This window comes from Molothrus ater, chromosome 5, assembly GCF_012460135.2.
Source record: "Molothrus ater isolate BHLD 08-10-18 breed brown headed cowbird chromosome 5, BPBGC_Mater_1.1, whole genome shotgun sequence".
NCBI classification, from domain to species: domain Eukaryota; kingdom Metazoa; phylum Chordata; class Aves; order Passeriformes; family Icteridae; genus Molothrus; species Molothrus ater.
The window spans coordinates 22,533,730-22,561,631 of NC_050482.2; the positions used below are offsets into that span (position 1 = coordinate 22,533,730).

The following is a 27,902-nucleotide window of genomic DNA, read 5'->3' on the forward strand; positions in this document are numbered from 1 at the left end:
CCGGACCTCGGCCGGAGGAGGGGCCGGGGCCGCCCGGCCGTGCCGCCGCTGCCCCGCTGCCCGAGGTAGGTTCGCGCTGCCCGGCGCTCCGGGTTTGTGCTGCCCGGCGCTCCGGGAGTCAGCGAGCGCTGCCCGCCGCCCTCCGCCCTCCTCTCGCCCGCTCACAGCGCTTCTCCCCCTGCCCGCCGCCGCCCCTCTGCCTTGCCCTGCCGCTCCGCAGGGATTTTTTCCCGTCCGCGCGTCGCCCCTGCGGGCGGGAGGCCCCTCGCTGTGCTGCTGGGCACTGTCCCAGCCCCAGGGATGCTCGCGGGGATGTGACCCGCGCCCAGCAGGGACCGGCGCGGTGGCGGCCCCGCGGTCACTCGGCTGCTGGGGGGGGGCGGGGGGGGGGCGCTGGGGAGGGTTCCCAGCACTCAGGCTTGGAATGCTCAAGTTAGTTTCACTTTTCCAACGGGATGTGGATATCGCTGTGGCTGAGCCTGAGCACACACGGGGAGGCATGCAGGCGAACTTCTGGCCTGCCAGAGGTCACCCGGCTGTTTGCTCCCTGCCCGGACACCCGCGATCCCGGTGCACTCCCGCAGGAAGGCGTCGCTTTTCTCCTTGTGCAAGTCCTCTGTGGGAGGGAAATTTGCTTCAGTGCAGGCTTGGGTACGAGGTGCAGTGTTCTAGTAGAAACTGCTCTCATCGTTATGTCTTAGTGTGCTGAGATAGTGACATGATGTTCCTGTTTTGAGAGGGATCATTATGCCCTTTGAGAACCCTCTTAGCATGCTGAAGAGAAGTGTCAAAATACCTGCAACTTCACTACAGTAACCTTGGCTGGTGGACAGATGCAGTCGTAGGAAGACCACACTTGGAGCTGTTGTAGATGACTGTGTGGTGATTCCCTTCGTGCTGTCCTTCGTGTGCTAGTCCCTCTGTTTCACCAAGCCTGGAGTTAAACAGGACCTCTGAAGTCTTTAGGTATATAGAGATTTTACAAGTTTGAGGCATGAGGACAAACAGGATTTTCCAAATGATTCAGATACAGAGATTCATGTATTATCAGTTAAAATTGCGTTGGAAGCAAAGTTCACATTTTTGAAGCCTATCTCTGAGATTCACATCTTTTAATTGCAAATGTATCTGACGGCCTTAGGCTCCTGGATACTTGATGCTGGATCTGGCAGTGTCCCTGCAGAAATAAGCAGTGGCATGTAGGCTTCACTGGGAGTGAAGAGACCGAGATAGAAGATAAAGGGGTTTTTCTCTGCAGTGGGAATCTGTTCCAGTGAAGCTTTTCCATTTTGCAGAAAAATCATATTAGGGCAAAAACGTGTTGTTCCTGGTCACACATATGCTCACTGCTACTCAGTAGTTAAAGGTCTTGATCTTGATCTTCCATTTTTGGCCTGTGTAAGCATTAGTTGTATACTTGGTGCTGGTCTTTCTCTTTTAATCAACTGCCTGCCATACAGCCTGTGTTCTGCTTTCTTTCTATATGTTTGTTAGTTCTGACTGTTCTTGATGCAAGTTTTGATGGTCTTTGCCTGGTTTATGGTGGCAAATGAATATAATTGGAAAATTTAAGTTTCCAGAATTCTTTTTAAGCCCTGCAGTTAAAAGTAGCTGCCTAGAACACATTAAAAAACCCTTCCTTTACAGTAATCAAAACAACTACTAAAATTGAAAATTTGTCTCTAAAGACACCTCATCAGATCAAGATGCAACACAATTCACTGAAATTGAATTCATGTCTCACAACAGTATGAAGAACTAGAGTATGAAGTGTCTGGTTTGTGTTTTACAGCAGATGCTAAAGGAGACCAGAACTTTTGCACAAACAGTGTCTGAATTGCATATGTACTTCTGTTGTTTTATTACTTTGTCTTTGCTGCCATCAGGCTTTACCATGCTCCGAGCCTTTAGTCACACAAACGGTAGGTGTGTGTTCCACCACACTAAGCGTTGTCATCATCGTAAGTCTGTGCTGGCCATCAGGAGGGAAGATGTCAATGCGTGGGAGAGAAGAGCACCTCTAGCACCAAAGCATGTTAAGGAGTTGACAAAGATGGGATACAAGGTCTTGGTGCAGCCATCAAACCGGAGAGCCATCCATGAAAAGGTAAGGTCCCATTTGGAGACACAAGCAAAATCATAGTGCAGTTGTTAACCATAGTACAGGAAAAAGAATATTCAAAGGCTATTCATAAGGAAACATATAAAACCCCCAGAAACATGTAAATTTTGCTGCTAAATGAGGAGTCATGCTAGTGAAAAGGAAAGGGAATAGTTCTATAGCCTTTTAATGTAATCTTGGCATCATGGTGGGTTTTTGGAGTTGTTTTTATCAATTTCGTGTCCTGTCATCAGTCTCCCTAGAAGTTCTAGGTTCTCTTGAAGTAGAAGCTTGGGAATTTCTTTAGCATTGGTGTTTTTGTCTTCTGTTTGTGAGAAGGCAAGAACTCTTAAAAACACTGTATTTTTTAAAAGAGCAGGAAAGATGAATCTGGTGAATTCCATTCTTGCTTCAGTCCTATTCCTCACGTGAAATGAGGAGAGAGTTTTATTCTTTAATGCTGTGAGCTTCAGGACAGAGAGCTTTTACAGTTTTTGTAGCAGCAGCAATTCTCTGCTGTAAGATAACTGAGAAAACAGATGCAAATTGAAACAAAAGTAGGGAATTAGTCATTACTTGCACATACCACCTTTTAATTAAGACACGAAGCTTTTTTCATCAAAGCACAGATCATACTATCGCATTTCCTTAGAAATCGCTCATCAGCTTGGACTTGCACTTACACAATTTTATAAAATCACATGTCATCAGTCTTCATATTTTTGAATTTTTCAGATTTCTCTAAACTTATTTCCAAGTATTTGAACATCTTACAAAGTGTTCATTATTGCAATACTGCAAGATATTTCAAATTTAGTAAAATACCCTTTTTGTAGTCTGTAAATGTAAGATGAAGTACTTTACTCACACATAATTATAATTTGGCCTTGTATAATAGGATAATAGCATGGTAATTCAATTTGATACTTGATACCTCTTTATCAAAGAAGTTTGTGGATGTATCACATGCAGTAACTTGTTTCTGCTTGGTAGAATTATTTATTTTTCCTCTGTTCTAGATGATAATATGCTGAGATCTGATTAAGAAAAAACACAGAAAAATCTTCTTTGATTTTTCTCTTTCATAGGAGTACGTCAAAGCAGGTGCCATTATTCAAGAAGATATTTCTGAAGCTTCACTGATAATAGGTGTGAAGAGACCTCCAGAGGACAAATTAATCCCTAAAAAGAACTATGCCTTCTTCTCTCACACTATTAAAGCCCAAGAGGCAAACATGCCCCTTTTGGATGAGATTTTAAAACAGGTAAAGTATGTCATATTGAAGATCATTGTCAATTAACATGGGATGGAAAATGAACTTAATGCTTAAGTGTGGTCAAGAGCTTGCTGCCTAGTATGGTTACTTCCAGCACACATACTTGTAAGCAAGGCTAACGAGGACAGTTTTCAGTATCCTTTCCTGACACTGAGTATTTCTTGCTCAGAGGATCTTGTGTTTGCAGTGTTACTCTCTTCATGTGCATGAGGCAGATAAGTTGTGAGCATGGTGTGCTCAAGGGAGGCTCTTTCTCTCTGAGCACGAAGAGTTGGGAAGTTGGAGTGCAATCTGGCCATTTCAGAGGAAGGCAGCCAGTTCATGCAGAAATGAGCAGCCTCTTGCCAGAGGATGTGAATGGGCCTGCAGCTGCTGGAGTGGCACATTGGGGAGCCCTGTGCAAAGAGGGTGTGGGCAATGCAGACACTCTTTCAAACAAGAATTCAGTGCTACTGTTATGTTTTTATTTTTATACTTTTATCTTGTTACCATATATAAACCCATCAGGCTCTATCAATGAAGAATGACAAAGGCATGTGAAAAGGTAGTTCCTGGGAGAACAGCGTGCCACAGACTGCATTCACTGAAAGTTTTAATACTCAGTTTGCTGTGTATTTTCAGGAAATTCGACTGTTTGACTATGAAAAAATGGTTGATCATAAAGGAATGCGAGTTGTGGCCTTTGGAAAGTGGGCTGGTGTAGCAGGTATAGTGTATAAAGTAAAGGCAGGCTTGCAACGAGTGACTTCCTGTAATACTTCTGGTTGTCTGTCCTTCCTGGAAGTTGAGGCTTGCGATGTGTTTTTAACTGCGTTTTGAATTCTTGCTTTTAACAGCTTTTTTCCATTCTGGTTTGTGCCTCCTACTTTCATGAGACGACATGTCAAGTAGTCATGTGGATTCCTGACAAATCTAATATTTTATGCTGTTGTCTTGAAGTCCTGTTTCTCCATTGAACTGTCTGGAGCAGACTTAAGTATCAAGAGATGAACTGATTAGGCTTTTGATAAAAAAAAGGCTGCTGTCAGTCCCAAGAGCTTGAACAATATCTGTTTGTCACTGTTATGCATTTAATCTGATTCTTGTGTGGCATGGTTCTCATTTCTTTCTACTGAACTTTAGCACTGTTTCTTCAGGAGACTCTTTTATTTCCTTCTTTGGAATCCGGTGATGTGGATACACCTCATAAAAGGATATCTGAATATTAAATGGTGCCTAAATGCATAATGGGCCAGGAGCAAGTTTAAGGTCATGGACTGCTATTAATTTTCTTCTTCTCTGGTTTTATGTAGACTTTCTTTAGAAGTAAAGTATTAATATAAAAACATAGGAAAAATACCTGGGATGATTTGAGGCTTCAGTCAATCTCTGCAGTTTCTAACTGTGCATATTTGTAATTAAGACTGATGGACTGATGGTCCTATTTTCTATTGTTTTTTTAACAACAGGAATGATCAACATTCTGCATGGATTGGGTTTGCGATTTTTAGCTCTGGGTCATCACACTCCCTTCATGGTAAGAGTATTTTTTATGTATTTTTCTTTAGCTAAATAAATTTTGGTATCTGCTAGTTATCTGTATTTGAATATGGAGAATATCTTAATTGGTCTGTGCCTTTGATTTCAGCACATTGGGATGGCACATAACTACAGGAATAGCAGTCAGGCTGTGCAGGCAGTACGGGATGCCGGGTATGAAATTTCACTGGGACTGATGCCAAAGTCAGTGGGGCCCTTAACATTTGTGTTTACGGGCACTGGTAATGTTTCTAAGGTAAGAATTGTCTTCAAAATGAAATGCTATATAATTGTTAATAGAAATTCTTGGCATTTGATCTCTATCAGGTTAAATGGGTTGATGGGTTCATTTTGTTTGCTTGAGCTTCACATATTCCTTTGCCAGTAACAATTTTTAACTACCGTAAACTACGATGTTTAATATGAGGTCATGCCTAACCAGGCTGACGTGCTAACTTCTTATCAATGAACATGGATTAAATCTTACTGCTTCTCTCTCCTTTCCAACCTGCATGATTTCTCTCCCCCTCTCTCTGCACTGTTGACTCTGTGCTCACAAGGTAAATTAATCACTCAGTTAAGGTATGGAGGAAAGAATTATTTTTTCCAGCCCCTGCTGAGTTTTTATGTCTGGATATCATTGACTTGGCTTACAAGTTCTTGACTTGAGGGTTATTTTTTTGTGTCATGCCTGGTTTTGGCAACAAAGATCAGTTAACAAGTCTCCAGCTATAAAGCGAAATCACTGCCTGCATAAATGTGTTCCTTCTAGCCAAAAGGATGATGTGTCTGAAAATCTTCTGGTTGTGATCTTAGCTCATTGGGGAAGTCATCTTGTAGTTCCTGGCTTTTAGAACAGCTGATGAGGAGTGGCTTCAGGGATCTTTCCTAAAGAGAAACTGCTCCTCAGAGTGGCAGCAAAACCCTCTTGTGGCTGAGTTGAGGCTTCCCCGCTCAGCCGTTAGAAGTAAGAACCAGGCACTGGATTGTGGTTTAGGCATTTTGCAGTAGTGGGGAATGATGTAAATTCCTTGCACACAATGCCCAAGCTGCTTAGTTTTGGGTAAGCAGGAGTAGGTGTGAAACAATGTGTACATCTCTGGAGCTGTTCTTTGGCAGGGCTGTCAAATTGTATGTGAAATTTTACATTTGTTTTCAAACACCAAGTGAGCAGTGTTACATGACATTTATGATCTGCTTATTGTGATTTCAGGGTGCTCAAGAAATGTTCAGTGCTCTCCCATGTGAGTTTGTGGAACCACATGAGTTAAAGGAAGTTTCCAGATCTGGAGGTACGCAGTGACAATAGTGATTGAACACACAGAAACCCTTTTTGTCCAAGGTTTATAAGAGCTAATTTTTCTTTTTTACTTCAGACCTCAGGAAAGTCTATGGAACAGTGCTAAGTCGTCACCATCATCTCGTGAGGAAACGTGATGGACTGTATGATCCAGCAGACTATGATAAACATCCAGAAAATTACATTTCTCGCTTTCACATTGATGTGAGCATCTTTTCTGTTTTTTTATGAAGGGTTTTCTACAGAGTGTTTGAACTTACTATACTTTTGCATTGTCATAATTTGAGAGCGTTAACCTAAAATGCTGGACCAGGTCCTTCTTCTTAAAGTACTAGGTGGAAACATCAGGCATCTGTAACTTTCTCTGCAGGTTGCACCCTACACAACTTGTTTAATTAATGGCATATACTGGGAACAAAATAGTCCTCGCTTGCTGAGTCGGCAGGACACTCAGAAGCTGCTGGTGCCAGTTAAATCTGCTACTGGTGCAATGGATGGCTGTCCTGAATTACCACACAGGTAAGACACTCATTTCACTTGTAACAATTTTGCAGCACAGTGATTAACTTGTAAAGTTAGGTAGTTTCACCACAGCACATAGTAAATGATTGTGTTTATTTTACCTTGTTCCTATGGCATGTTTTACAGTGACCCATTTTCCTGTGGCATGTTTTACAGTGCCCCATTGATTTCACTCTTGTTCTTTTGTGCTTTGCAGTCCTATTTTCACAGTTTGGAGTTTTTGAAAACATTACAGTAGAAATGATTAGCAGGTATCAGCTGTCTTTCTGCAGAGGTAGTTCTGCCACTGATTTTCATACAGAATCTCATACAAATAAAAGTGTGGTATTTGGGAATGTACCTGCTGCACCAGTATTGGGAGAAGTTTCTATGCCTGAGCAGAGTTTTAGGGAAAGTGCTTGCTACCCTGTCATTTGACCATGTGCAAGTTCAATAACTGTTCCTTAGCACCTCTTACTTCTGCAGCAGGTAGTGAAATGTTTCACAGCCCTGATTAGTTTTAAGGATAGAATGTGGGGTGCAAATCAAGGGTTAGTCTTCTTTCAATGGGGGTGAGAGCCACCCTTTCTCTAATAGCCCTGACACAGGTTTGGGGAGGACATGAAAATATATCCTGGTGAGGGATCAGGTCTTTGTCTCTTCTCTGCCAGCTCTTGACACCTTTCTTTCTCTCATACAACTAATAAAGAGTTGAAGAGTTAACCTTCAGTGGAGCCAGAGGCTGTGCATTGGGCTAATGAATGCTCCACCTGCACCTGCTATCTGTGAACTGGTAGAAGGCAGCTGCTTCTTTAGGCTTCCCTGTAGGATGGGGAGTTAGTTTAATGCAGGACTGCACAGGCATGACCTGAGAGAATTGGTAGATGGGAAACGAATAGGAGGTGTTGGCAGCACAGGGCATAGAGAGAAAATATCATGGGTGAATGGATTCTGCCAGTCTTGCCACGAAATTGGATGCTCTTGATAGGAGTGCAAACCTGATGAGTACAATAGGGCCAAATTTCCATTATCTTCCTGGGTACCATTTTTTGTGTTTTGTTGACGTCTAAATTGGTTGAGATGAAGAAGGCTGCAATTTACATAGATCTTTTTCGCATTTCTTTTGTTTTCTCTCCACTTGTGACCTTTTATACCTGTGTTTCTTAGTAATTTGTTTAATACTCTATTCCACTGTCTTTTTATTTTAATTGCTTTAGGCTTCTGGCCATATGTGACATTTCAGCAGATACTGGAGGATCTATAGAATTTATGACTGAGTGTACAACAATTGACAACCCATTTTGTATGTATGATGCTGACCAGCATATTACTCATGACAGGTGGGAGAGCCCTTACTTTGTACTGTTTTCCATTGTAACTCGTAGAGTCAAACATTATATTGAAAAAATCATGCATTTATAACGCTTCTGACAGGTGATGCCTTTCAGGTACTAAGAAGTAGTTTAGAAGAGCTGTTTTCTCTCTTTCAGTGTTGAAGGCTCGGGGATTCTGATGTGTTCCATTGACAATCTGCCAGCTCAGCTTCCTATAGAAGCAACAGAGTACTTTGGGGACATGCTTTTCCCTTATATTGAAGAGATGGTAAGAGCTTATGTGTCCGACAAGAAGGTAAAAGGCTCAGAACTTGGTCTGCTTGTTTGTTGCTTTTCTGGTCTCCTGTATACATTCAAAAGGAATCTGCTGTAGAACATAACTGACTTCGTACTTCAAAAAAAGAAAAAAGCTTTTGAAGTCTTGAGGCAATCCTTTGAAAAGGAAACATGTGAATGAGACATGAGTGACCTGGATGTCTTAGGGATTTGTCAAGAACACTTTCTGTAGGCAGAAAACAGGCTCTGGTGGGTAGTTCATTGCTTCTGGACCCTGCACCAGATGTAAACATCTGATTTTCTTGGGCACTCAGCAATCCCTCACAGTCAGACTGCTGTTTGAATCCCTGTATTTTCCTAAAAGTCAAGTGATGCTGATTGCAGCCATAAGTATTTCAAATATACAAGATACTGGTATTGTTGCATGCATTTAAATGTTGCTCAAAATCTTAATGTTTTACTTTGAGAAATATTTGGTAATAAAATGACCTGATTTGAAATAACTTATCTCCATAGCTGGTATCAGAAGGCTCAGAACCTCTTGAAAAACAGAATTACTCTCCTGTTGTTCGAGATGTAAGTTTTGCAATTTTGCACCCTTCTTGTCTTCCCCTGCTTTGAAATATACAGACACATAAAGCCCTCAAAATCTGTTTCATATGTTTCCAGGCAGTGATTGCATCCAATGGCTCACTGACACCTAAGTATCAATATATTCAGAAGCTGAGAGAGAGCAGGTAATGTAGGCTCTTAAAGTTTATTTGATTCAGGATTTAAAAAGCCACCCTGTCTGCATTCTGTCTCCCCTTTTACATTCATTTATTCTTGTGTCTTGGTGGAATGCATCTATACTGCACTGTGTTTAAATGTCTTCTAGGTTGATGATCTTATTTCTTCATGCACATTGCCTAAATCATTAACACGTGTTGTTAGTAACTTACATTGAAGTTGAGAAAGTGGTCATTTTTCTCTGTCTTGCATTATGAAAACTGTTTTACCAGAGGCAGAGAGCAGCCACATGCTAGATTTACTCTGTTACTCCTTGCCCTTGTGAAAAGGATGTAACATACAGTCATTTGAAAGGAATGGCTGAAAGCAAAAGGCTCTTGAATATTCCTTGAATCTAGTTACTTCTTGTGTGGCTCAAGTGCTGTGCTGTGTGGCATTGTTCTGTGACTGGATGTATTGAGGAGACTCTGAGACTCTCAGACTTTTTGTTATATTCATCACCTACAGCTTCAGCTACCACTTCATCCCCACCCTGTCACAGCAGTTATGTGCCAGTGGTAGCCTAGACTGAATTAAGCTAACAAAAGTATAAATAACCTGTCCATCCCTTCCATTCCCCTTGCCCCCTTACTATTAACAAATATCTATCGTTTACACATGAAAAATGTTAATTTCACAGTAAGTGGGTTCATGTTCCTGGTCAGTGACAGCTACACTGTACATCTTACAAAAATTTAAATTGGTCTGACCATAAGCACTGCATGTACTCTGCACTAAAAACAGTGTGTTGACTTCTGCATCTCAAACCCCTCCAATTTTCTTTGGGACTTCTGGTTATGAACTTGTGCATGATGAACTAAAGGTGAATTTTCACACTAAGTAATGTGCTATTTGCCTCTCAGAGGCTTTCAGCTCATAGTGATTTTTGTTATGTGCTCTTTGATATTTATGCCCTTCAAGAGGCTGTCTCAATAGTAATTTTTTTTATTCCTCACACAGTGCAAGGATCTGATATTTTTTTAGCTTCCTCCATAATCACTTGCATGGTCTTTTGTGAACTACCCTGGAGACTTCATTTCCAAGGGTGGTTTTTTTTTGGGTTGATTTTTGATATTTCTGCAGATCTGTGTGCTGCATGGGATGTTCATTTGTTCAGTGGTGGTGTTCACTTAGCTGTCAGAAAAGCAGGACCTGCTAACAATACTGTCCTTTATTTTGCAAACTTCAGAGGTGATGCAAATGAAAGAAGGGTTTTACTGCTTAGGGTGTGATGGTTTAGATAGAGATGTGCTCTTGTTCAGGCCCTATAGGAATTATGTGGCTTGTTTACACTCTAGAAAAGTGTTATGCTACATCCAGTTTAGTTTCTGAGGGTTCTATTTAGACTATTTGCTAATACTCCTTCAATGTCTGTGAACACTTCAGATGTAGGACAGCCAGACTGTATGAGCTGAACTGTCTTGGGTGCCATTAGATTTACCAAACAAACTCATCTACATCTTTGCACCCTTACTTGCTTCTTAACTCTTACTGGTTTCTCACCCACAGCTGGAAAGGCACATCACATTAACAATGTAGATGTTATTTGTAACTGAATTATTAAAACTCATTTATAGAGAGTAGGCATAATCTGGAGCTGTGTAGATTCTGTTCTCATGCTTGATGGGTCATTTGGCAGCTCATGTTTTTGCCTGTCCTAGAGTAAACATGCTGTATTTGATTCAAGTGTGACTTCATTCTACACACTAGAAAATTTTTAGTAAATCTGATAAGTTGGATTGCAAAATCCAGCTTGCTTTCATATAAGAACTTCTCCTTCATCAACACTCCAAGCTACCTACCACTTTTGTTCCCTAAAGCATGGAGAGAAATTCTTCTCTTTCACTGCCCATAAGAGTTCAGTTGTGGACGATGTTCTTATAGGAGGAAGACAAGGAAAACCCTTGGGTCTGCAATATAACAGCTTAGGAGAATTTCTGTTAATGTATTAAATAATGATTTAACATTTTTTTTAGAAAAATCAAATCTGTAAAACTTTTATGAAGGTCAAAATTTACAGTAATCTATAGTAATAATTTAGGTTAGAGAGTTGATACATTGGTACATACCATTCAGATTTAATTATCTGAAAAGAATGTCTTTTAAAAAAGGCTCTGAAATAAGAGTAAAGGGGGATGGAACATCTGAAATTTTGGAGAGTAATTCAGGCTTTACAGTACTGATACAGTAAGCTGGATGTGCTTCAGACATATGATACAGATGTATTTGGCATTGATTTAACTCTCTTCACTCACAGTAGTTTTTCAGTGGTATTATTTGAGGCCTTGTGCCCCTGAATATAGTCAGACACTTCCTGCCATGCTTTAGTTTGGGCAATAGTGCTCTGGTTTGTCTTGCTCTCTCTCAGATGTTGCTCTGGCAGACTTCTACATCATCTATCATTGTTATGGCCATTTTTGAAATGAAAAAACACAACCAAAATACTGACTTTTGGCTGCCATGAGAAGCCTCAAAAATATCTGAACCAAATATTATTTAGTAGATGTGTGGTTGGTCCTCTTCTAAGGTCAGCAGGTTTCAGCAGAGTGGACAACATCTTGTCAGCTACAGGTCAGCATTCTTTCTGAGGCATAATCTGCAATGCTGGTATGAACTCTTAGTGGACAAAGGTGAAACTTAGGATCTTGCTTATATGCTTATATGCTTATATGCTTATGAAGATTCCTATGAGACTGTATCTTTGAAAGTCCGACCTATTGTTGAAATTTGTTTTCAGGGTATGGGATAAGAAAAGCCAAACCTCAATCTCCTTTAATTAGATTAAACAGTAGGGCAGTGAACAGCTTTCTTGAAAAATAAGAAGTGCTTTAAGAATTTTTTCTTTTGCTAAATAATTTTTTCTATGTAGTCATATGTTACACAGTTTCACAATCCTGATTTACAACTTAATGCAAATTTAACCTAAAAAGAAAACTAATTATAAACAGCCAAAATGTGTATTCCTGCTATGATTTATGAGTTTCTGAGAGCATATTTAAACAACTGCTGAGTGCATTATTCTGTTGACAGAAAGAAATGCAAAATCTGATGTGAGTACATCATATATTGAAAGTCAACAGATCTACTTAAATTTATTTATGAGAGTAGTAGTAGTTAGGTTGAAACGCTGTGATGGTTTTCAAATCTGAGTCCTTGTCTGCAATAATGATTTCTTGGTTGGGCATTAAATTTTATTTGACTTCTATTGACTATCATGTTCTTGTGGTGGACTAATATGAACCTAGTATAATTTACAAAACACTCTTTCACCAGCATGATTTTGTGTCCTTTAACAGTTACTGTGTTGTAAAGGGAGCAAGGCAGAGCCTGGAATCCCTTTCTGACAGCCCAGCATGACATTGGTGGCCCTCAAGGTATCAGGTTACAGTAATTTGGCCATTGGGAAAATTTTGATGAACAGCTAGAAGAAATTGGAGAAGCAGTGGGAATGTTGATGGATTTGATCATGTTTATGTTAGAGGAAAGGAACTAGAAGTTATGCAGCAGAAGAATGGGAGCAGCGCTCGATAGTCCTGGATTGGGAGCTAGGAGCTTGACTCTGGTCTGAATAGAGCTCGTGGTTTGTAGACTTACTAAAACATATTTCTTCTGTTAGGCAGATTACAGTTTCCTTCTGTAATTTTTAATTTTGCCTTGAACACCTTCTAGGGAACAGGCTCAGTCACTGAAGATGAGTAATGAGAAGAGGGTTTTATTGCTGGGATCTGGCTATGTTTCTGGCCCTGTGCTTGAATATCTCACTAGAGATTCCAACATTGACATCACAGTTGGTATGTAAGAATTTGTTTTCATTACAGTATTATGTCTTACTGAAGCATGTGGCAGAACCCTTCTCATAAATAATAAATGGATGTGGTCCTGAGAAGAGATAAAGGAAATCTTTGTTATTATGCACAGCAGAAAAGGATTTTATAGCTTTGTGAGCATTTGATTTTAAATAATTGATTTGAAAATGACATAGCCATGTCAGAAGTTAACTGTTTCCATGTGTAACCTGTAGGGAAATTGGAAAGTATTTTTCCTTCTAACCTGCTTTGGGCTCAGGATTGGTTTTGTACATACTGTCATTTTTGTACATTGGTTTTTGGCTGTGTTTTCAGCCTCACACAACAAGAATATGAAAATGTTTTTATAGACATCTGTATGAGTTAAGTAACTGCTTTTCTTAAAATGAGTGTCTTGATGGTAAAACTTCAGACTCCAACTTTCCCACGAGCACCAAATGCCTACTTGTTTATTCCTCTGTTTTGGTTTTATCCAAAACATGTTTTGGTAGCATATTTCAGGCTGGGCATCTCAATAATCCTTTTCTGTACCCTTAATGATGACCTTACCCTGATTCTGGGGCTTCAGATTTAAAACTCAGGCTCTATTGCCTTATTGCCTGAAAGATATTTTGCTGGGAAGTCGTTTCCCTTAGAACTTACAGTTTTATTGCTGTTGATTTTTGTTGCTATTGCATTGATTTTTTCTTTTTTTTTGTCATGCTACTTTCATACCTGGCTCTTGGCTGCTTTTTCTACCCTTCATGGTGATAACCATAGTACTTTTAACCCCTGGGAAAAGATTTACTGGGAGGAAGAGGGGAAATCTAGGAAAGCTGCACCCTTGTTATGAGCAGTTCCTGAGGTGGTGGAGAGGGAAGGATTACAGCAATGTGCAGTGCCCATCCCCTTGTCACTACAGAGGTTGCATCCACTCCCTGCAGTGCAGTAGCAGGAAGGGAAACCAGGTGAACTGGAAGATCTGTTTTGCCAGGCGCTGAGCAAACATAGCCTCTTATCTGGGTAGCTTAAAAACATGCAGTTTCTACAGCACACATGCACAAAAATAGCACAGAAGGAAAGGGACATGAAGATATTACTCTTTAATATTTTGATAGCAGGCAAGTAGGTGCAGAAAACAAAATGCACATCCAAGTGCCATGTTTGGTTTCGTAGTGTTAGGCAACACCACTTTAAATCCAGATGATAGCTTTAATGGGGAAACCTTCATGTAATCAAATTTTTTTAAGTTTGAATTTGTGGATGATTTTGCCTAGCTCTTTTCCCTCAGCACAATTTGATTTGTAGGATATAGAGAAACACCTTCTGGTAATGTTTATTTCCCACTGATTGTGGAAAGGCCATAAGGGAATAAGGCCCTAACTCAGAGGCACAGATGCCTTTAATTCTCCATAACCTTGTGCCCTTCCTGCTGCCTTCTTTGGCTGTTCCTTTTTCCTGGCTGTGTTCTCTGGTTTGTGCTGGCAGCATGGTGAGCTGGGAAAGGAAATTAGTCAGATGTAGCAAATACTGGTTGTGTTACTGTCATTCTCTTTTTCAGTTCTGCTTTCCTTATGATGGTAAGTGCTGATGCCTTTTAATTCCCCAGGAGCTTGTGCCCCATGTGCTGTCTTCTTTGGCCACTCCTATTTTTGTTCTCTCTGGCTTGTGCTGGCAGCATGGTGAGCTGGATGGGAAACCAGTCAGAGGTGGCAAATACTGGTGTTGTTATTGTGGATCTCTTTCAGTTCTGCTTTCTTTATAATGGTAGTTAAGTGAAGGCAGGCAGAGACTGGGTTTATCCCATTTAGTTACAATATGGTATTTGGGATTGGGAGGACTAAGCCATATGTAAATATTAAAAGTAGTCACTTTGAAACTTTTGATCACACTTGACCTAAGCTGAAGCTTATTGTTTCTATCTTTGTCATTTTTAAAATTGTGATTGATGTGAATTAGGTTTTGCTTTAAGCTATTATACTTGACTGTAAATAGGAATTCTGTTAAAGTGTGTTGAGAGTTTCAAAATACTTCTTTTTAAACATGTGGAATGAGGGATCGAGTAAGTTTTTCTGAGCATGTTTGTTTACTAAATGTCTGATTTTTCTTCAACTGTTAGTGAAGGAAAACATGCATGCAAATGTTTCTCTTTGGGAAATATGACACAACCATACATGGGTGTGCTTTAGACTTAGCTTCATCTATAGGTAATGGTTTATTGTTTGACTTTTAAAACAGTATCTGTCATGAAGGAGCAACTTGAACAACTGACAAAGAAGTACAGAAATGTTACTCCAGTTCATATGGATGTCCTTAAGCATGAGGAAAAGCTGTCCTCTTTGGTGAAAAACCACGACCTTGTGATCAGGTTAGATTTCTGTGTAAAATATGACAGGCTCAACCCTAAGTCATGCTGCTTCTTTCCCCTAGTTGCTTGACCTAAATCAACACATAAGCTTTTTTTTTAATGGCCAAGATTTGGGATTGTATTTGTGCATGTAAGTAGTTGTAACTGGCTGCTGCCTTCTCATGTAGCAGGGTATCAGAACTTTAAAAGGGGTTTTGACTTCTTCAGAAGTGTTCACCAGTTAGGTGGATTTCCTTGTTAATGTGAAGGGCCAGTTGCATCCACAAGCTTATGTGTCTCTGGGATCAAATTTTCATGTTCACAAGAGGAGGAAAAATTCTGGCATCTTGGTAATTTCTTCTGTATATCCCATTAAGAAAGAACTCATTCCAGATATTGATTCAGGGAAGGAACTTCACAGTCCTTGCCATTTTGTTTCTTTTGCCACAGCTGTCATGAATGTTGCTTCTGTTCCATGTAGAATGTGCTTTTCACAAAGTAGTTCACCAAGATCTTTGTAATGCAAGCTTTCTCAAGGACAGTTTTGCATTTTCTAAACCTCCAGCATGCTTGTTTAGAAGATGTCTTTGGAAAGAGTTCAGTGGTTTGTGGTTCACAGAGAAGTGTGATGCCCTCTCAAGAATGACTTCCCTATTGTTCAATGCCCCGTTCTGAGTGCATACAACAATGCTGTCCTGCTAGGGTACTGTTTCACTTTCATTGATATGGAACTGCTCAGGTGTGACTGTATGTTCCAAGGCAGGTGTGACTGTATTTTTGAGCTATTACTTGAGTTCTTTTATAGGCATTCAAAAAACATTTGAGTGTCTTTCCAGTGACGGGATAAGTAACTGGTTGAAATTTGATGTTGCATGATTCTCCTTCCTTTGTAGTTTGCTGCCTTATTCAGCACATCCTTTTGTTGCTAAGAAATGTATTGACAACAAAGTGAACTTGGTAACAGCCAGCTACTTAACACCAGCCATGAAAGAACTTCAGGAGAGGTAGGTGTGGAACTAGCATCTCCCTGGTGTTGCTTCCTTCTTTAGTGCATTATCTGAATATTTTGCAGTCTGTTACATCTGCAACACTTGTTGTGAATTACTGTTTTCCAAATTCTTTCTGCTTCTCTTTCTGTGATGAAGGACCAAGGAACTTTCCCAAAGGTGCATGTTGCAGTGAGTGCGTACCCCAACCTGGTTAGACTAATGCTCTAAATAACGGAATTATTTTCTGCCTGCATCATCCTATTTCATGTTAATGTGCCTTTTCCTCTTCCCTCAGACCTGTTAAGGTGTTTGAGCTGGGCTGATATTCAAGCTGAGTAGCTGTGCTGTCATATTCTACCAGCAAGCTTGTTCGTCATCCTTTGCCTTCCCGTAATAAAAACTCATTTCTTGGTTTATTGTATCTACAGTAATCTCCTCCTTCATGCTCTTCTTTTGGATATGCCCACTGTATAATTTTCAAACTGGTGACAACTGTAACTAATGTTTCTGTTGTCCTACTTACTATATGCTTGGAAGTTGTTTTGAGCATGAAGCTTAATCTAGGTGCTCCTCTGAGGCACAGTATTGGAAAATCTGAAGTGCATTCAAGTGAAGAATTGTACATGCTGTGTCTCTACAAAAGATAAACCAGAAAAAACTAGACTGGTAGAGAATCAGTGTTGCAGAAAGTGAGGGATATTTAGGGGCCTCTCCTACCATTCTTATTGAAAATAAAGCATGCACTCAGGAAAAAAAATAAAAAGGGTACTTCGCATTTGTCAAAAGACAAACTGAGTTTGAAAATAAAATAAATCTTCGGTTTGTGGTGATATGTGAACTCCTCTGGGAATGTAGGCAACTATTAGGGAAAAAAAACCCCAAATACTTGTAATTTTGGAAAGCAGGCATTTTAGTCTCTCTTCCTTGTAGGAGCTCTTTAGGACAATTATGACTAGCTTTGTGCTGCTCTCTGCATTACTACCTTCCTGCATTATAGATAGCACTGTCCAGGAGACTGTGGGATATGGAATAGCTGGTAGAAAATTGTTTTTCCACCAGCACCTAGGCACAGAGAAGTAAGAGAAGAAAAGGTTAGAAGGCTCTTAGATGGTTGTCACTTTTCAGGATTTTATATCTGCTTTTGTTTCTTTATTCCCACAAGCTACAGACAGAGCCCAGAATTTACTGTGTTGGGGGAGGTTCACTGGGCAGATTGGACAGATTTATGGAATAAAAGGCCAGTAATAGTGAATATTCTGATGGCTCTGTGTTTCTGTTATTTTTAGTGTAGAAGCTGCTGGTATTACAGTTGTCAGTGAAATGGGCTTGGATCCTGGTCTTGATCACATGTTGGCGATGGAATGTATTGACAAGGCAAAAGAAGTTGGTGCTACGGTAAGGTTAGCGGGGAGTGCGTAGCTCTGCCAAGATTATATTAGTAAAGTTGTTCTTTTAACACCATGCAGCTTTTGAGCATGTCACTGATGTGTAACAGACTCTGGACATTTTACTTTTTATGATGCTTTGAATTTCGTAGCTACTAACTCACTTGGTGAGAATATCAGCTAAGATATTCTTAGATATTCTTAGATATTCTTAGATATTCTACACCTGCCCCAGTGTATCTTTTCCTCTCCCCTACAGGCAGTGCCTGCAGTTTTCCCCCACTGTAGATCCTTCTCATCTGACCCATTTGGGGAAAAACAGAAATTTCAAGAACTGACGGGTAGATCTCTATGCATCCTGATCTGTTTTCTCTTCACTGTTTCTTTCCTGTGGATAAATCTGACAGGTTGTATCGTACACCTCTTTCTGCGGTGGCCTACCAGCTCCAGAGCACTCTGACAATCCTCTGAGGTACAAGTTCAGCTGGAGTCCACAAGGAGTGCTGCTGAATACAGTTCAGTCTGCTACGTATTTAAAAGATGGAGAGGTGAAGTAATGGGAAAATTTTCATTTAAAACCAGACAAAAACTGTGGTATTTGGCTAAGGAAGGAACTGGGACTTGCAATATGCTCTGTTTACTTTCAAGCCAGTTGCCTAAGCCAGTTGCATAAATCACTTAGGACTATGTTTGGAGCATGATGATACCTAGCTGCTGCTAGCTTAATACTTACTTACTATGTGGAAGCTGGTTGCCAGGAAGGAATTCATTCTAAAGACAAAAGCAATGGATCGGAGTTGATTTTTCTGGATTCAACTTCCATTCCTGTTGGAAGTTGCTTTTGCTATTTAATTGCCCTGTCTTTGGTCCTGTGAAATAAAGGTGAGAATGCTTGTCTATCTAGTTCTGTTGATAAATCAAATAGCTTCATTTTGTACTTGCACAATGCACAGTAGAACTCTTGATTCCTTTCTCTTTTGGTGCAGTGTGTAATACCAATAACTCACTGAGTGGGTTTTGTGAAATGCTTTTTCGTCTGTTTTATAGAAGCTTTGTTTTGCTGTTTGTGCAGGAGTCATTAGACTTAACCTTACAAATGTCACTGCTTCTGTTCTGTGTAAACATTGTAATTGATTTGTGCAAAGCTATTGCAAGCCATTATCACATTTCTGCTTTCCAGCTCCATCTACTTCTACTGTCACTTGCTCAGAGTAGTTATTGGAATTGTCAAGGAGACTGACTTGTATAACCACTGTAAAGTTTAGCTAGGTACCTAAAACTCTTTGATCTGCAAAACTTAGAATTCTTTTGAAATATAATCTTTTATGACATTTTGGTGCTCTACTGTTTTTATGGAAGTAAGAAAGGAAAAATGCAGGGATTGTATTTTGGATCATTATTTAAAAAGCAATGAAGTAAAAGTTTCAGATGAAAGGGGTTCTTGGAAAATGTTGAAATATTTCTATTTCTGATCTGGTTCACCCATTGCTAGGAAGAATTAGATCATGCATATGAATGAGTCATTATGCCAGCACTAGATGAGCTTGTCAGTAAATTCTGCAATTTTCCCTCCTTGCCTCTAAATATGTCTTTGACCATTGTGTAGGATTCTTTCACACACCTGTCTTGCCTGGCAAACACAACAGTATCTTTTGGCTGCAGGCTTCACTGCTTTAGTATTTCTTCTATAAGTAAACCTTGTCCGTTTGCTCGGGAGTCAGAAAATGAGTTTGTATTGATGCTGCATAGCAAATCTGGGGTTTAGCTGCTTGAAGGAAACGGGGTTCAGGGCTGCGGTTGGGAAGAGAGTGGTAAGAGAACTAGTCCCCTGTTGTTTTTTTTTGTTTTCCTTCCATGGTGCTTTGTAGCTTCAAGTAAAGACACACATGGGCAGTAATTTTATATCCGTGTGATATCACTTGATTTATTTTAATATTTTTTTTTAAAAAAAGGAACAAGCATCCATCATTTTATTTATATCTGCTTTCTTTCCCATATAAAAAACACCAAACAAAACCTAAACAGCATAATAAATTACTTGACCAAAAGACAGAGAGCTCATGTCCCATCACACTGGTGCAGTTAGAGATATGGTCCAAAATGGCATTAATGTAAGTGAAATGGGAACCTGCCATTTTAATATAAGTGCAGCAGGAATTAACTGTGTGTGTGAGAAGAACATGGCTTGTTTTAGCCCTTTGATGGCTGACAAATTGCATGGTCTTCCTGCACCAAGTATGATTAAATGGCTTGGACAACTGCTTTATTTAGATTGGGCCTTTGTTTGCACTTTAATGCCAAACTTGTTTTTCCTGCTTTTGAGCATACTTTATCTTTTCTGTTCTAAAATAAGTTGAATACTACTGCACAAAAATAATATTTGCTGTTCTTTCACAAACTTTAGATTATCAATATTCCACCTGGAGGAGCGTTACTGGATTCTGTTACTCCAATGGATTTTTTCCCAGGATTAAACCTTGAAGGTTTTCCTAACAGAGACAGTACAAAATATGCTGAGCCATATGGCATTCAGACAGCTCATACTTTACTGAGAGGCACCTTAAGATACAAAGTAAGTTGTTGGTGTTTTTATTAGTAATTATTGTTTTCCTCAAGAGATGAATGTTGCGATTTCAATAAAAATGTGTATTTAAGCCTTTTACAGGTCTGCGCTTGCTGTTTATGAACTCCCCATTATCCCAGTTTCCCAGTTGAGAGACAACTGAAAGCAGTTATCTTTTTTTTTTTTTAATGTAGCTTTACCTGGTATATTTAACAGGTATTTGCTGCAAAATGGAAAAATAATTTTATTTGTTTTAGACAATTGGCCAGTTTGTCTTGCATAGTCTGTGTTTCCTCTTTTTATTCTGGCTCTGTATCTGGTGTCAGATCAATAGAAGATTTAAAAAATTAAATAATTCTCTTTTCTTATATTCCCATGAAAAACATAATGTAAAAATCTTACAGAAAATTATGATTTTCCATCAATCTGAGAAGTTTTTCATTAAGTAACTAGAAATCTTAAATTTGAGAAGCTTAATAATTTTGGTCAGCTAAGTAAAATGTAAAGAGATAGATGTGTTTCCCTTCTAACTGATCAAGTCTTTTCCTTTCATTTGTTAGATGTCCAAAGCAGAATCAAAATGTTTTGATGTTTTTCTGTCAGACTTTCTTTTTCTTTATTTTTTTCAGTCAATATGCATTAAGAAGGAATAAACCTAGAATCATATTGAAGGTTTGAAAAAGCTTTTATGGATGTTGTATTATGTCTGCTAAGGTTTATGCTAGGGTTTAAGTTATTGTTATTTGTCCATAGTCTGAGGAAGTTGTATGTCTTTTTTGTCTTAATTCCCCTGTTGCAATACAACAGGATTTTTGTCTGTATTTCTGGGAGGGAAGCTTGCTTAGATAAAGGCATGGGAGAAGGAAGGCCAATATGGGGGAAAAAGGGTTATAAATTGCAGTAGCTCTCTTTCTGTCAGTCTAGATACAAGCTCTTTTTCAGAAGAGATTGTAAAAATATGTGGGAGGTGTCTATCTCATAATGGAATCCTAATATGACAATCCTATCTATTCCATTTGGTGCTTGGTAAAACTTTCTTCTTTTGTATGGGCTAGCACAAGGAACTGCAGAAGTGTCAGGGTGACATGCCAGGTGGATGTCAGTGTGCTGCAAGAATGCTGTTCCTGTGGTTAGTGCTGTTTCCTTAACCCCCACAGCAGGGCCAGCACTTTGGGCTGGGGTGGTGATGGTTTGGGGAAGGGTTTCCATACCTCTGCCTGCACGGTGCTATTATTGCTATTTTTTGTTTATACTGTGTTGACATGCCAGCACAGAGTCGCTGTGCTGAGCAGGACAGAAGTTAGTGTTGGCCTTTTGCACGTGCTGCTGTGCTGCAGAGCAGAAGCCCATCTGTTCACTGAGGAGCCAATCATCTCCTAAAATGCCTTTTAGAGATCAAGTTTAGATACCTAATGGCGTCAGTTTAAAAAGAGGTTTCACACAGAAGGATCTCACTGCAAGGCCATCTGAGCTGATAACCTAGTGCTCGTAATAAGTGACTCCTAATTTAATTAGTCTTCTTTCAGGGTGCTTTATTTCCTCCATTCTGCTTTTTTTGTGTTTCTAGTCACTTGCATGTAAGTGCTCTCAGGTATTCAGCAGCTGTGTGGGAATGTTAATGGGATACAAACAGAAGTAAGCAGAAATCAGTTGAGACTTCTTTTATTGCACAGTCTAATGCAACCTTTGCAGTTCCTTTTAAACCATTCTACTGCTTTGTCTCTCTGATATTCCTGAAGATGAGAAATAAACACACAGGATTCTTACCTTTAAAAGCAGCCCATGTGATGTCCACACAATCCCAGTGGTGTGGAACTGGGTGAGCAGAGTTCAGCATTGTGCTCTGTGTATTCAGTAGTTTATCAGCTGGCTGACACAACCCTGCAGTGACAGGCTGGGATTTCAACCAGTGCTGGCCAGCTGAGTCCTTTGATCTCAGCAACCAATGGTACTTGCCATGGAAGTATTGATGACAGAATAAGCCATTAAAAAAAAGTATTGAAAAGTGGGGAAGGGTGGAGAGGGGCTGGGGAAGACACTGCTCCATGGCATTAACCTCACTGGCATCAGGTTATTGTGGCTGGCTTCCCAGGGAATAATTATGGTTATGTCTATCACTGCATTCAAACCAAGGAGAAATACCTCATTTTCAAGTGATTAATGTATTTAATGGTGTTATTCTTTTATTTCAGGGATACTCCAGAACCATGGGGGGCTTTGTAAAACTAGGATTAATTAACCCAGATCCTTATCCTTTGCTGAGCTCAACTACACCACCTCTAACCTGGGTGAGTTACTCTGCTTACTCTGCCTTCCTTCCTCTGGTTTATTCAGCAGATGGTTTTCTTATTGCTAGACTTGGGTATGCTTAGCAATGAGAATCTTCTACTGCATCCCAATCTTGGAAATGTTTTTTTTCTTGGAAATTAGGAGAACTTTCTTCAGCAGGAATGGAATAAGGTGCTGGAACAGGTTCCCTGATAGATTCTGGGGTGTCTGACATTGGAGGCTTTCAGGCCTCAGCTAGGCAAAGCCATGGTCATATTTTTATGAATTGTCTTATGCTTTTTGTTAGTCACAGTCTAATCGTCAGTGCTCAGAGTTTGCAGTGTCCAAATTATTACTGGCTCATGATTGTCAGTGTAAAAGTATTTTTCAGGGCATCAAGAAGTAAGAGCTTGTGCATAAAGGAGTATATTAATTTGTTTTTCTATTGAAATTCTGTACAAGCATTTTTTAGATCTTCTGTTATGCAGCTTTTCTGTCTTGATTGTGGGTGCCTTACTTCATCTTTATCTCAGCCAAGACATGACTCTGATGTGCTGCTGTTGCATTTGGCAATCAGAATTTTTGTTGTCTCTGTAGAGACTAGGTATTTTATATTTCAGTATGGGGTGGAAAGAGCTGAAGAATGTCTTGGGTGTTCTCAGAACCAAGAAAGCAGAAGATGAAGAGGCCACAGTCTTGCTTGTCTCTGACTAACATTTAGTATTGGGAAGATGAGCAAACTCCAGGAGTTTTTGGGTGGCCATATAGGAATTACTTTTTTTTTTCCTTTTTTTAAAATTATTATTTTTTTATTTTGTGATAATTTTTTGTCTACTTTAAATTTTAGAGTTGATAGTTTGAAGTTTTCTTTGCAAAGATGACTGGAATTTCCAGTTCTTCTAGCTTCACTGAATAAGTATACAGTATTATGTAATCTGTAAAAATAGCTATAAACTCATTATTCTCACTGCAAACATTTAGCAATGTTTTTACATCTACTCTGTCAGGAAAGTAGAAGAGAAAGGCTAACATGAGCTTGTAGACTCTGCAGTTCTTGCATATTTCATATCTTGCTTATAGTACATTATCCACCTTGCTGTGAATGAAGCAAGCAATAATTAGCATCTAGGTGGCACAGAATGGCCTTCAGATATGCACAAGTATCATGAGAAATCTCTTTGGTAACACTCACAGGATTTTGCCAGAGCTTTGTTCATCTCATTGGTCTGTTTCCTTCCTTTTGAAAGGGACATTCTCCATTTCTACACCAACTGAAAGATACCCTATCTCTAAATTTTCACTCTGTCATTTTCCAGGGGCTTCTCTTTCATCCTAATATTCTCCTAGTGTTCCTTGTTTATGCAGGCTTTTATGTTCTTTCTTTGCTGCTAGTGGAAGGAGTAAGATTAAAATATAGGGTGAAGCAGTGGAGAAGTGGGGTACAAAGTCTTTTAGGAAAAGATAAACCCTATTTTCACCTGTTGTGATTAAAATTCTCAAATTTCTCACTTTCCCAGTACACATAGGCTGACTCCTCTGAAGTCCTGGATTTTAACTGATCTTAGTAGAGTAGTTGTTTCTCAAAACTTTGCTTGAGATGGAGTGGGAACAGATGTCAGACCTTCATGAACCTTTTGTTTTCAAACAGAAAGAGCTCATGTGCAAACTGGTTGGAATTAAGTCACCTGCTGAGCACCATGTTCTTAAAGAAGCTGTATTTAGCAAACTGGACAAGGACAAAAGTCAGCTGGAAGCAGTGGAATGGTAAATGTTCCAATGATTTCGAAAGTTTAAAAATTAAAAAAGAAGTGTTTGCAATTCTAGCCATTTTGGTTCATGTTAATACTGTTAAACTGGTATGCTGAACAACTGGAAATTAAAAAAATGAGATGAAACTGCTGATAGGCAATGATGTAAGTCTTCCTCATTTCTTCTGCCAGGTTAGGTTTATTGGGAGATGAACCGGTTCCAGCAGCAGATTCCATTGTAGGGGCTTTTGCAAAGCACATGGAGATGAAGCTGCCCTTTGGTATGGGAAAAATTCTTTTTCATGGATTTGAATGGAACATGGCAATATCTTTTATAAGCCTTAATTGGATTAGTTTGCTCACCTTCATTAATAAACCTTCTTGATAGGTTTTTTAATGTATTGTGATGTTCCCTACCTCCCCAATTTATCCTTTTCTTTTCCTGTTACACTTTCAGTTTGATCTTAGTGTTCTGTCCTCCTCTGTTGCCTTCAGTCACTTCCCTGATATGCATGCTGTGTATGTGTAGTGCCTAGCTATTCAGGAACCTCATCTTGATGTGACTGACATACAAGTAATGGATAGTTTGTGTGCTTTTCTCTTAGGCACTGGAGAGAGAGACATGATTGTTATGAGAAGTGAAATAGGTCTCAGGCATCCTTCTGGCCATTTGGAAGACAAATTTATTGATCTGGTTGTCTATGGGGATAACAAAGGATATTCTGCAATGGCTAAAACAGTAGGATACCCTGCAGCTATAGCTGCTAAAATGGTTCTAGATGGTAAGTACCTATTCCAACTTCAGTAACAGTATTTCAATCCTCTTTATCTTCCTGCCTATAGAAAGTAAATATATAGTGTCTCTTAAGTCCATTTATGTGTATTTTTTTAATTTGTCAGATGCTTCCTGTCTACAGGCATTTTTAATCTGCATGTTTGGATGTTCAGATATTCAGTGACATTCTTAATTTACTGCTTAATCCACAAAGATTTTTAAGTCATTTAATATTAAATGTTACACTAGTATAGACAAAACCTTTAGCATGATAAATTATAATTGATGATGTGACAGGGCTGAATGGCTCAGCAGTTCCCTGCACCTCGATCTGGCTGTGTCCCAAAAACCCCACTGTGAACCTACCAAAGCTTTCTCAAATAAACCTGGTAGAGGACTAACACTGGTTTTTTAATGCCTTTATTTCAGGTGAAATAACTGCCAAAGGAATGGTCATACCTTTGACAAAGAATGTTTATGGGCCAATACTTGAACGTGTTCGGGCAGAAGGCATTATGTACAGTACTCGCAGCATTATCAAACAGTAACTGAAAGCAGTGGATTTTATCAGGTTTTGGGTTTTTTTGGTTCCCCCACCTCCCCTTTTAGAATCTCAGTTGGACCAGCTAAAGGCAGCACCTGCCATTTCATAGGCAAATGTTGCCTTCTGTAAAACCTGCCACCAGGCTTGATGTAGAAACTGTCAATACTCACAGGTTGTGATATTTTCCTCTTAAAATTGTTAAGCTTTCATGTACATGTTTCAGCATCAATCAGATCTTTCCTTTTATCTTTATCCTTTTATCTTTATCCTATCTAAAATATCTCAGAAGGTTTTTGTTTTTTGTTATTAGAGTTTATCTCCTAAGTGTATAGGGTTATTATTGCGACAAATTTAAGCTGAAAGAAAAATCTGTTAGTGGATTATTTTGCGGTGGAAAAGTCTGGGTAATGAACTCCATTGGTGAAGTTTAATTGTTCATGTGGTAAAAATTATTTTTCAGAAAAATGGAGATGGACATGATACTTAAATTTTAAGTCTGGTTGTCCCTTTCACTTTAGCAGTATTCATGAATGTTTTCACAATAACAATATGCAAAAAATAGTTTAGAAATTCTGCACTACTAGCAAATAAGATCCTGTTAAATCTTGAAAATGTTCAGTTCTTTAATATTTGATCTTAATATTTTTAATCACTTTATAATGAATGTAAATTTAAATTAATTGGAGGAGGAAGAAAATTTAAAGCAGGCTTCCCCCCTATACCCTTTCTTGTTACAGAGCAGAAGCTGGTTGCAATATATTGAAGTACCTGCTGTTACGTGTTGCCTTGTGCTGTGGAGAGAGCACATTAACATTTAGCTCTGCAGCTACGAAGGGCAATCTGAAATACAACACAGTTACTGTGCTTAGAAGATGCTCCAAATGACATGTTTACTCTTCCCACTTACACTGTGTGCCTCATCCAAGTTAAGTACTGTTACAAAGGGAATACATTGTGTAGTGTATGCAGCTTTGAAATGCACCAGGTTTAGAGGTATAAATTGCCATTTGTTGAGTTAGCTCCTGTTCTTCTGCTAGCATGGTTTTGAAGCGTTCACTTGGGAACCTATGCCTACTACTCACTTCTGTGTCACTTTAGCCTGATGGAGTTTGCCAGCTCATTTGCTGCTGAGTGCTGTGCTGTCACATGTGTCAGCCCTGCTCTAGCTGCAGTTTAGCCACATCAGTCCACAACTGAACTTTAGCCCAAGTGCAGCTTCTCCTTAACATTGTACCAATTGCATCTTTTTGTTTCAGGCCTGCTTCTCTGGCTTTTGCTTAGGGATTTCTACACCCCCTTGCAACTTAAAGCATGGCTTAGACTTCATCAGTCAGGTCTGTGAGGTGTAATACTGTGGGCAGGTTGTATTTGCACTGGTACCTGTGCACCTGCCTAGAGCTTCCCTTTTCTAAAGCTGAATACTGATGCAGGAAGCTGTTTGCTTCCAGCTTTGCTCACAAACGCACTTTGCTGATAAATGCCTTTTCCTTCCTGAGAACCCATGCTGTAATCACAGTTCCAAGAGGCTGGAATTCCAGGTGTTGTTTTGCATGGTAGGAAAAGCAGCCATAACAATAATTCAAGTTTTGATCTTCAGGTTTTGCCGCTCAGGATTTGGATTTTCTCTGTGCAGGTGCAATGAAGTAGCAGCTGCTAGGGAGTTGGGTGAAAGGAGCCAAAGGGAGAATGAAGGGCAGGTGTTACTGTGAAAAGAAGGACTTTTTCTACTGAACCAAGGCTTTTTTAATGTAATGTCAGATTTGGATTCTGTTACAGTTCCATGCATATATCACACAAAATCCTGTCTCCACCAAGTTCTTTTGCTTCCCACTGACCTTACAGGCTGCTGGTCTGTTGTCTGGCTGGTAGATGCAGCTGGGGTAAGGATGGAGCCTGCAATGTTCTGCTCTCTGCTGCCTCCTGCTTCTCCAGGTAGATTAATGGCCTACAACTAAGGATTAAGTTATACTTGTACCTGCTGGTCCCTTCCAGTCCAGTGCTTGGTGAGACCAGGATTTTACTTGAGAATTCTGTCCCCTCCCTTAGCCCAGGAATACACAACCACAGAGTTGTTCCTCTGTATATATGCATGCACCATACTTGCTTTTCTGCTTTGGAAATGCAGTATGGGACAAAAATCAGATTTTTTTACAAATATCTAATATCTTTGGAACATTAAAGAATGAGAACTGCAGTGTTTTCATCAAGAAACACTGCTACTATTTTTGAAACATTTTATATTGGAATATATTTCTAATTCCCAGTGCAATGCTGCATTTTGTTTTCTATGTTTAGACTCAAATGAATTTATTGCTCATCTTTTTGTATGAAGATTATACTTCTCAGTTCTCTTTACATATTACTGGAAAGATAATTGTATCTTATACATGAGATTGCTTGAAAAATAAATCTTAACGCCTCTG

General features: G+C 39.5%; 1 protein-coding gene across 4 annotated transcripts; it reads left to right on the forward strand.

Annotated features, from left to right (window-relative positions):
- AASS (aminoadipate-semialdehyde synthase) lies at positions 1-27,902 on the forward strand. Of its 4 annotated transcripts, XM_036400875.2 has the most exons (24): positions 1-65; positions 1,887-2,107; positions 3,190-3,366; positions 4,000-4,084; positions 4,827-4,894; positions 5,006-5,152; positions 6,110-6,188; positions 6,273-6,400; positions 6,567-6,715; positions 7,915-8,037; positions 8,188-8,299; positions 8,824-8,883; positions 8,977-9,044; positions 12,745-12,866; positions 15,099-15,228; positions 16,101-16,211; positions 17,483-17,591; positions 17,989-18,129; positions 19,986-20,153; positions 22,337-22,432; positions 24,061-24,176; positions 24,353-24,441; positions 24,766-24,942; positions 25,365-27,902. In XM_036400875.2, exons 2-24 carry the CDS (start codon positions 1,895-1,897, stop codon positions 25,481-25,483), a joined length of 2,787 nt encoding a protein of 928 aa, XP_036256768.1. In that variant the 5' UTR covers positions 1-65; positions 1,887-1,894; the 3' UTR covers positions 25,484-27,902. The 4 variants fall into 4 exon arrangements, with proteins under 4 accessions (XP_036256768.1, XP_036256767.1, XP_036256771.1 ...); XM_036400874.2 differs by lacking the exon at positions 1-65 and having other exon boundaries at positions 1,706-2,107; XM_036400878.1 differs by lacking the exons at positions 1-65; positions 1,887-2,107; positions 4,000-4,084 and having other exon boundaries at positions 3,271-3,366.